Source organism: Antedon mediterranea, chromosome 3, assembly GCF_964355755.1.
Source record: "Antedon mediterranea chromosome 3, ecAntMedi1.1, whole genome shotgun sequence".
NCBI classification, from domain to species: Eukaryota; Metazoa; Echinodermata; class Crinoidea; order Comatulida; family Antedonidae; genus Antedon; species Antedon mediterranea.
Genome location: NC_092672.1, coordinates 5182210 through 5193003, shown reverse-complemented (window position 1 = coordinate 5193003; position 10794 = coordinate 5182210). Strand labels below are relative to the sequence as shown.

Here is a 10794-nt window from a genome sequence, read left to right as displayed (position 1 = left end):
AGATCAATGATATATAATCAATTTTTTAATATTGGACATCAGAAACAGACCGCGCTATCGATCGACTAGTGTCAGTAACAGATACGGCAATCACGCGCTCTGCTACATTTGAGTGCCCGTTTGAGTGTTTTTGACAGAATATTAAAATAATGTTAAATAATCATTTAATTATCACTGACCACACTGGACTGTTTGACCACATTCAGGACGAAGTAAACGTTGGTGAGGTAAGTTTGATAACACTCTGCTGACCATTAGGTCAACCACCCTTTTTCTACTCACAATTTCTCCTACTCCAGATGTTAATTCCCGGAGTACGTTATTTAATTCTTCCTGTTCTCCCCAGCTACTCTGTATTCCTTTTCATTTAATCCACATCCTTAGTCGTAAATCACTATTTCTCAGTATATAATTCCCTCCCAGTGTATGCATACTAATTAGGGCCGTGCTTTAAATATGGATGTATTGGCACGATTTGGATAGAATTCAATGTTTTTTTGACTCGATCGTTTAAAACTCTTGGATGATTTTATAAAATCGTAGCTCATTCTACTAGTTCTACTATACTAACTATACTATATATATATTGGATAAAGGCCTTGCCCTGGAAATAACTTTGAAAAAGTACATTCATTATTATATAACGGCGAATCTCTCAGGTAACGTACAACATAGAAGATTATCGGTACTGTCTATAATATACAATGTAATACAGTGTTGGCCTACACATCGTATCACATGTGACGGTAACTTAATTGAGTTATTAGAAAGTATACATGTTTTACAATTTCTCTTTCTTTGTCCAAACTTCTTTTTTGTTTTAATTTTAGAGTTTTCTTTTGAAGCAATCTTTAAACATGGAGAACATTGAGTTTATTGACGTTGGATGGAAGCGTATGCTAGCTTCTCCAGATCCAGATGCCATCAAGCCAGATGAGACGAAAGAAACGTTGGTAACTATGGCTAAAGATACTGGGAAAACGGAAACGAAAATTGCTCGCCGTGTGGATAGTCTTGATGACGTAGAAGAAAGAGATGTCTGGGACAAGAAACTCGACTTTATACTTTCTGTTATTGGATATGCAGTTGATCTTGCTAACGTTTGGAGATTCCCGTATTTATGTTATCGAAACGGAGGAGGTAAGTCTTAATTGAGTGTTAGACATTCTCGTTTATTCAAACCTGCATTTTAACCAATCGTTTTTTGCTTAAGAAGTGCTTAAGTAAAAACTGATCGTTTACTTATCTGCTTTTACAGGAGCTTTTCTTATACCATACGTTTTGTTTCTGGTTCTCGGTGGAATGCCTCTCTTGTACATGGAGCTAGTATTGGGACAGTTTCATCGGTGTGGTGCCATTACCGTTTGGAAGATCTGCCCTCTGTTCAAAGGTAAATCAATTACATCACATGTACGTCTGTAAGTTGTCGCATTAATTGTTTTAAATTTGTATAGCGCATAATACTAGTCTCTATGCGCTGTGGACTCAGATGTTACACTTAACCACATGCTTCTCCACTAAAGCTTGGTTCCCACTAGAACGTAACGCAAGGACGTAAACGCAACGCAAGAGTTTTAACCAATGACAAGCGAAGTTATAGACAGTTAGCAATGACAAGCGAATAAGCCATCGCTTGTGATTGGTCAATTCACTTGCGTTGCGTTATGTCCTGTGTTGCGTCGCTAGTGAGAACCACGCTTAAGGGTCACGTCATGTCAGTGCAGCCACAAGTTAACAACGTAACAGAGGTCCACCCATCCGTGTGCCGATTCAAGGCATAAGTTGATCTCCTTAATATTTCTTTAAACATATCGTCACCGTGTACGTGCCGACATTACCGTTCAAAATACTAGTGATGCTAATTATAGACTTAAATTGGCAAAATGGCAACTTATACCGTAAGTTGAACTATTTATATTAACATAGTGTAAGCCGAAATCTTATTAATACACATTCATTTCATTCAATTCAATTCACATTTATTTACTCATCGTTTATATAAATACAGTTTCATAGCATAAATGATGGCAAGGATCCTGCATAGAGAAGTTTACACTTCTGTTTTCGCAGGACCCTTTTACACATAAAACATAAAACAATAAACACAACATAATAGATACAAAATTAAAAAAAAAATCATTTCTTATATACATACATATTACACAATTGCATAATATATGCATCTATATTTTATGAGTGAAGCATAACGTAACGTAACGACTATGAGCGCTCACTAGCTAAACCCATGGGAGTTTATGGGGACCCTGAGCAGTGCCCAGAGGGAAAAACAGGCATTAAAATATGCGGAAAAGGCTAAAAACTTGGATGGCTACTCAGGTTTCTTAAACCAAGGGCGTCAGGCCTCTGCCTTACGCCACTGTTCATACAAATACAATGGGGTAATACTTGGTTTTGTACAATTTTTTTAAACTTCTTTTCAGGAACGGGTGTTGCTGTTGTGATTATAGCATTTCTGGTAGCTTTATATTATAACGTTCTCATTGCCTGGTCCGTGTATTACCTGTTTTCATCGTTCACACTAAATTTACCCTGGCTAACATGTGGTCACGAATGGAATACAGAATTTTGTTATGAAACCGATAGTAATGATACTATAGCGTACGTTGACGGTGCCAATGTTACGGTCAATTCTACGAATGGTGTGTCACCAGCGGAAGAATTCTACTTGTAAGTATGCAACAATTTCATACTTAAGCTTGGTTCCCACTAGAACGTAACGCAAGGACGTAAACGCAACGCAAGCGTTTTAACCAATGACAAGCGAAGTTAAGCGTGGTTCCCACTAGCGACGCAACACAACGACGTAACGCAACGCAAGTGAATTGACCAATCACAAGCGATGGCTTATTCGCTTGTGATTGCTAACTGTCTATAACTTCGCTTGTCATTGGTTAAAACGCTTGCGTTGCGTTTACGTCCTTGCGTTATGTTCTAGTGGGAACCAAGCTTTATAGACAGTTAGCAATCACAAGCGAATAAGCCATCGCTTGTGATTGGTCAATTCACTTGCGTTGCGTTACGTCCTTGTGTTGCGTCGCTAGTGGGAACCACGCTTTACGTTTAGTTTTACGTTACTTGGGCCTATGCGCGGATCACCTATGTCGATTCGATCTCACTAGAGTTGGTGACGAGCTCAGATCATAGTTGTTTATACTGTATAGTAATGAATGTTTTTAGTTAAATTGGGAGAATATTGCATGCGTTAAAAGATTGACTGTTCTATTTTAACAAAACGTGTACAGAACAGTGAATTTTTGTTAAAATTAAAAAAAATATCTTTCCATCCAACACATTACCATTTTATTTCTATGTAATAATGAAGTTACCATTGATTCTTCAGTCGAAAAGTGTTAGGAGTTCAGCACAGTTCCGGGTTGGAGGATCTCGGTGGCATCAAATGGGATCTCTGCTTATGTCTTCTATTTGTCATATTTATCGATTATTTCTCGCTTTGGAAAGGAGTAAAGACGTCTGGAAAGGTGAGAATATAGTTGTACTAAAGTAATTACGTCACAAAGGCAGATGGGGTGACAAACGGATGTTAGCAAAACATTATAAATACACATGTATAAAGCTTGGTTCTCACTAGAAACGCAACGCAAGGACGTAACGCAACGTAAAGCGTGGTTCCCACTAGCGACGCAACACAAGGACGTAACGCAACGCAAGTGAATTGACCAATCACAAGCGATGGCTTATTCGCTGCTATAACTTCGCTTGTCATTGGTTAAAACGCTTGCGTTGCGTTTACGTCCTTGCGTTACGTTCTAGTGGGAACCAAGCTTAAGTGATTTGACCAATCACAAGCGATGAAATATTCAAACTGTCGATTGCCATTGGTCAACTCACTTGCGTTGCGACTACGTTCTAGTGAAAACCAAGCTTAAGGAGCAGTGATATCGGTATAAACTGCATGTATACGTCTCATTTAATAACATCATAATAATACTTTTACAATTTACAGAATTTAATATAATCCAACTAATGCGTTTTTATAGGTAGTATGGATTACAGCCACGCTGCCATACATTGTACTAGGCATTTTGTTTCTTCGTGGGATCACACTACCTGGTGCAGCCGACGGAATCAAATTCTATCTGACGCCAGACTTTGCGACGCTGAAAACATCCCAGGTATTTAGAGGCTTTTTCAATTTGCGAAGACTTGACCTACGCATTGATTTTTCTTGTTGATCGTCAAGTGCGGTCCCAGAATTCACAAAATATGTGTCGAGGAATGGAATTAGGACGTACGTCCCAATTTTAACGAATAGAATGATCATGATGTTCCTATGTCCTAAGTCGAAAGTCCATACTTATTATGGAACAGTGCATGATTTCACCGATTAACTAGCTTTCTTGTTGTATACATGTTACATAATAAGGGCGATGTTGCTTGCCGGATCAATTTTCGAATTGTCCTGCTATCGAAAACACTGGTAAAATGTGTCCAAAGTCTTCAAACCTCATGCTTGTCACTTCTGCTCAAAGAGTATGTTATGTCGATTTAGTCTTTTCGATTCAATATTTTTATTTATTATTTGTTTTGGCTAGGTTTGGATTGATGCGGCAACTCAAATGTTTTATTCTCTGGGGGCAGGGTTTGGTGTTCATATAGCATTTGCTAGCTATAACCGATTTAGAAACAACTGCTACAGGTAAACACATTTTTCATTTGTATTTTAAAGTTCAAAGTTTAATTCATTTTTCCTTAATAAAAAGGGTCAAAGGTAACAAAATATTAATATTTATTATTTATGTATTTTTATATTGCTGTTTTCAGAGATATGTTACGGACGTCTATTGCTAACAGCTTGACAAGCTTCTTCGCTGGCTTTGTGATTTTCTCTTTTCTTGGTTACATGTCTGTAACACAGCATAAACCAATCGAAAAAGTGGCTACGGACGGTAAATTAATTTGCTTAAAGATGTATTATCGTCCAAAAACCCGAAAAATAAAGATTAATAAAATCAGACTTTTAATAGGCCATTTTGCAGATTTAATAAAGTTATTCACTTCTGTAGAAAAAAAAATCAGCAAAAACAAATTATTTTACTTATAAAAAGACAAAAGAAAACGTTAATTTTCACCAAAAAAACATTGTCTGACAGAAATCGAGCTCAAGTATACGTATTGCACGCCATGTGTGCAAATCTTTTACCAATAATCGCCGTCTAGAACCTAAACTAGATGTGGGAACTAATTGTCTTCACTATACTACACTAAAGAAACACAGCACCTCTTGAAATTGACGTTGGCTAGTTTTTCATTCAATTACCAAACTATGATGCTCATTTTAAATTTCTAACAATAATTAATAGTTTAGTTAGTAAATGTACAGATGTTTACACAACTGCCTATGCTTATATTTATAATAAATGTATACATGTTTTGTTTGTGTAATGTCAGGACCAGGCCTTGTATTTGTCGTCTACCCGCAAGCTATTTCCACACTACCAGGCTCTACAGGGTGGGCCATCATTTTCTTTCTGATGCTTATCACGCTTGGGCTTGACAGTCAGGTAGGCCTACTGGAAGGATTATTTTTACATTTCTTAACCAAAATTATAATTTAAAATAATAATCTCCAGACCTCATCACTTTTAATGTATTATTTAATAAAATGTTTTAAATGAAAACCGAATCGTTGATAACATACATTTGGCTGACAAAAGACAAAGTCAAAGAAACCAAAAATTGTGTGACGATATAGAGGGCGGTCTTCTTAATATTATTTCAGAACATTATTATTCATTTTAAAATGTCATAGAAACATTTTAACTACTATACCGTGTACCCTTTATTTTGTTCGGAATAAAATTTAGGTTAATAAATTGTATTTTTAAGTAATAAACTTGAACCCTTTTTTTAAAAACCATTGCTTAGTTTGGAGGATTCGAAGCTGTATTAACAGGTATTGCTGACGAATTCCCACATCTATTTAACAAACGGAGGGAACTGTTGACTGCAATTGTAGTGATAATCGTGTTCCTTCTAGCGTTACCAAATGTTACATATGGCGGAATGTATTTACTGACAATTCAAGATGCCTACATTGGTGGAACGTCTCTGTTGGTGGCGGTCTTCTTCGAAGCTATTGGTATTTCATGGATCTATGGTTGGTGCTGTTTTTTCTTCTTCAATTTTAAGTTTATATTCATATAAAACACACAAATATGCTTCATAGAATACTGTCAATTTCTGTTGTTACGTACAGGAACGCAATATTTTTCAAATGACATCGAAGAAATGTGTGGCGTGCGTCCGGGAATGTTCTGGAAAATTCTTTGGAAATTTGTTACACCAGTTTTTCTTTTGGTGAGTATTGGGTCTTATCAATATTGCGATAACATTCACACACAGCTGTACGGTGGTTATTAAGCTTGGTTCTTAGGACGCAACAAAAGGACGAATTGATCAATCACAAGCGACATCTCGAATAATCCATCGCTTTTGATTGGTCAACTCGCTTCCTTGCGTTGCGGCTTACGTTCTTGCATTGCTATGCGTCCGAGTGGGAACCAAGCTTTACAGCCATGGTAACCGTGACGATGACGATTATGACGCGTTTAATATCACATGAACATGTTACGATCAAATTCGTCATAGTACGTCACATCTGTGTGGAGTAAAGGCCAGACGAGCGGTAACTGTAAGCGGGAAACCGCGTAGCTTGTCCCCGTAGAATCTGTACCGGTATCTATCCTGAGCGAAAGCCGACCGTCCGCTCCGCGGCGTTGTGTGTAATTAAATGGTCATAAAAGGAATAACATAGATTCTAAATTTGTATTGCTGTTACCGCTCGTCGGTGGTGTAAATTGGCCTTAAGGGTCAAACTCGCTAATAATTTATATTTTAACCAATAATTTTCTTACTGTTCGTCTTTCAGTTTATTGTCCTAGTCAGCATAATACTATATGCTCCACTGGAGTCTAACTACATATATGACTATCCATCTTGGGCCAATACGATTGGATTGTGTTTTGCTATGGCGTCAATTATCGCAATACCCATAACAGCTATATACCAATTCTTAGTTATTCCGGGTTCAATTCGACAGGTGCGTATAGCTACTCTATACTTAATTTTGCATAGAAGTATTAAAAGCGTATCTGTCCCAGTAAACTTGGTGACCATATATGGACATGATGATGTCATATCACTACCATATTTTAGCATATCACTACGTAAGCGTATCTGTTCCTTTAAAATATGTGCCCCACCCCCTCTTAACCGGAGATATATTTTTTACGGGAACCTTGTCAGTACACTTTCCACTTTATTCTTGGTATTTCAGAGACTGGCTTTGGCTATGAGTCCATGTAAGGAACATGCGAGCATTTTAGCTACAAATGACGTCAAAAGATTTAAGGTAATGATTACTTTTTGCACAATAATTGATTGTGAATCTTTTCATACAATAAAACTAATAAACGTTTATAGACATATTATTATGCATGTATATGATTTATATATTGTGTTTTAGTTAAATTTTTGAAATACTGTCTTTTTTTTTCTTTGTTCATTTTAGCTGCAACATTGGATGGATTTATAAAGAATAATAAATAATAATAATAATAATAAGATAGCGATTATATTCGATTATTTATCGATGAGACCTTCGTCGATCGTACCCACAAAAGGTTCTATATTCCCGTACCATATTGTAAAATAGTTCAGTAATAAAGTCCCACCTTTGCTTAGGAGGCCTACATTTTAATTTCATGAATTTTAGTTTAATAATCCTAATGTTTTAAGATGTTTATCAAAAACAATTTTATATTATTGAATATATATAAAAGTTTAAAGCGTATGTAATTTTTATCCCGTTTAATACAGATTTCCACTTTTTTTTCTATTAAACGACGTATGTAAAAAAGTTTATCGTTTGTAGTATAAGTTTGTTATGAAATCATTGTTCGTCCTCAGTTGCGAACAAGTAGATATAGGTTGTAATAGTACTAGTAATAATAGTTTATTTTGTAATGAAATATATAGTTATATAAGTGTAACAAACGAATGAAAAGTGTAACATGATATTTATTGATAATAAATGTAATAATAAGTACTGAGTAAGGTAAATGTCATTAATCCCTCTATTGAATAGTTAGCTATTTATCTGGGTAAACTTGGTGTGCGGCGCTGTTTTTCAAACTTACTTTTAAAACGCGTCACCGTTTCCATGCCTAAGATACGCTCGCGTAACGTTACCATAGGCTCGTACACAAAGTTACCAAGGAGGTACGGTGTCAACAAACCTTATCATTCTTTCTAAGCACGCTGGAAAGTAACTTATCTCAGTGATTTCTTAGTTAAATATTCAATATTTATACTCGGAAAAGATTTTAATTCATTACGATGGCTGAAAATAAACAATCAGTTGATAAACTACAACAACAAAATGAAGAATATCGCAGAGAAAACGTGAGTAAAGAATGTTTAATTTTAAGCGATACTTTTATAAGACCGTACATGAAATTTGTTAAGAGGTAAGAGTGCGTAGAAGTGGTGTTCGATCGGCTTGGTGCGCGAACGAGGTGTAGCCTAGTGGGTGCATACTTTAATTATGTCAATATTTTCGATCAACAAACATGTAAAATGTTTATCAATCATGTCATTGCTAGCATATTTACATATTTTATGGGTTTTTTTAAAGTTGTTTTTAAGAAGTTTATCTTATTTCATATTTATTGATAGGCACGTCCATCCTCTCCATGGTGGCGTCGCTTTGCACGGTTCCGTAGATTCTTCAACCGTCGCAATAGACGACAACAGCAGGTAAGCTAACATTTTATTCTCGATCACATTGTAATTTAGCCATATAAATACATATCTGTTTTTAAATAAATATATTTGTTTGTTATCCAGGTTGTTTCCAATGACGATTCGAATGCCGCTACCACCAGTAGGCCTACTACTGGTCAAGCTGTTGCAAGTACATGGTCACCAGCTAGATATACTACAGTTGGTAGAATTAAGGAGTCTGGTGTTAAATCTTTCAGTAGAGTGGAAGAAAATATTCCTGGCTGTGAGAGCCCGACTTCTCGACGCCGTCGAAGGGACGAACTGAAACGAGAAAGAGAAGTCAGAAAATGGGATGCCCTTCAAGTCGAAATTAGAAACGTAATGGGAGAAGATGATGATTTCTCAATTGGTATTGCGTCATCTAAACGCCCACCCTCCGCCAAAGCTGCATCAGTTGGTGCTGCCAAAAGCCCTGAACTGTCAACTGCTTCAGACACTTCTTTTGAGGTCGAGATGGACAGCACAGTGTCGTCACAGACATCAACTGGAATTGATACAGCCGCTTCCAATGAAGAGGAGAAGCCAAAGAAGAAAAAGAGAGGAAAGCTAAGTGAAGCTTTTAGATTGGCACGTCTCACCAAAAAAGCCAGAAGTCGAAAGGTTAAACCAAAAATGGTTGATGACGAGACACAGACACTCAAAAAGGAGTTGATAGAGAGCGGCACAATGACACGTTCATTTGAAATGGCAGACAAATCAGTAAACACCAAGGAAGTGAAAATGTTGAGCAAATGTGTACAGGCAGAACGTGAAGTGCGAGCCTTCAACAACATTGATCACGTGTCAGCAAAATTGACAGTTAAGACAGAGAAAACAGAAGACTACGAAAACTTGAAAGTGCACACAAACACACTGGATTTCAATGATGACGAAAAAGAGGAATCGTTTGACTCTTTCGAAATAAAGGAAGACATAGAGGAGCTGGAGTATTTTTCCAGATATTGGGACAATGTAAGAGTGTATTGGCATGACGTCACTAAGGAGGATAAAGACGCTGTCAAACACTTCCTGGAAGATCAAGAAGATCCAAGTGAAGAGTATGATATAGATGCAAGTCCTCTAACCAACGTTGATCAACAACTTAATTCCATCGTCACTCTCAGCAAATGTTTGATCCAACAGGTTGAGCGAGCAAGATCAGACTGGGCTAGAATTTGTCAGAATCCGGTTCCTGATTGCCATGGCTTGCATCGAGGCGAAGTTCTTGATTTAATCGCCTCAAAGCTTCGGCGTGAATCCAGTCGACGGATGGAAATGGTTTCGTACAACCTGCAGAAAATTAACACGGTTCAAGACCAAATTGACGACGTTCGATTTGATCAGGAGTGCTATATGCGAAGACTACAGAACATTTGTGGTATGACGGTCGAGTACAGACGAGCTCCTGAAAATAAACCAAGTGGAAGCGGTCAAAAAACCTTTGTAATTAGAGATAAACATAAATTTCGAAAGGTTAGTGGAGTTGCAAAAATCATGGAACCAATAATGGAGGTTGAAGAGGTAGAATATACAGTTTAAATACGCAGAGAGAAACTTTTTCTAAAAGTGATTGAAAACATTATTTGTGTTACAATAGGACGGAACTTATTGACTTACACACAATGCTAATTTGATTAATTAACGGCTAAAAGGATCATGGTAAGAGACCAGCAATTTGAACTATTATGCTGTTGTTGTTTGTCGAAGATCAGAGGGAAGAGCTAATAAGATCAAACAGAGACTTTTTAAAGTACGAAAGCAATATCCAGCCAAACGCAGGCTACAACGAACGCAATAACCAGACGTACAACGAACGCAATTTCAGTGCAATAATCGGATAATTTGAATCACAGTGAATAATTATACGGAAGACTACTTAGCTGCTAAACGGATTACTTACAATTACTTTTAACCGTCCAATACGACATAATAATATATTGATTATTTCAGAATAAAAATTCCATATATACAACAAACAATTATGGTATA

General features: G+C 36.8%; 2 protein-coding genes across 2 annotated transcripts; both read left to right on the top strand.

Annotated features, from left to right (window-relative positions):
* Positions 1-838: 838 nt before the first annotated feature.
* On the top strand, positions 839-7977 carry LOC140043428 (sodium-dependent noradrenaline transporter-like). The gene is made up of 13 exons (XM_072087936.1): positions 839-1140; positions 1259-1390; positions 2442-2688; positions 3362-3500; positions 4020-4154; positions 4575-4678; positions 4804-4928; positions 5431-5543; positions 5908-6139; positions 6239-6339; positions 6911-7081; positions 7319-7393; positions 7553-7977. Exons 1-13 carry the CDS (start codon positions 858-860, stop codon positions 7574-7576), a joined length of 1881 nt encoding a protein of 626 aa, XP_071944037.1. The 5' UTR covers positions 839-857; the 3' UTR covers positions 7577-7977.
* Positions 7978-8379: 402 nt separating this feature from the next.
* LOC140043618 (uncharacterized) lies at positions 8380-10717 on the top strand. The gene is made up of 3 exons (XM_072088139.1): positions 8380-8445; positions 8719-8799; positions 8890-10717. Exons 1-3 carry the CDS (start codon positions 8380-8382, stop codon positions 10342-10344), a joined length of 1602 nt encoding a protein of 533 aa, XP_071944240.1. The 3' UTR covers positions 10345-10717.
* Positions 10718-10794: the final 77 nt, after the last annotated feature.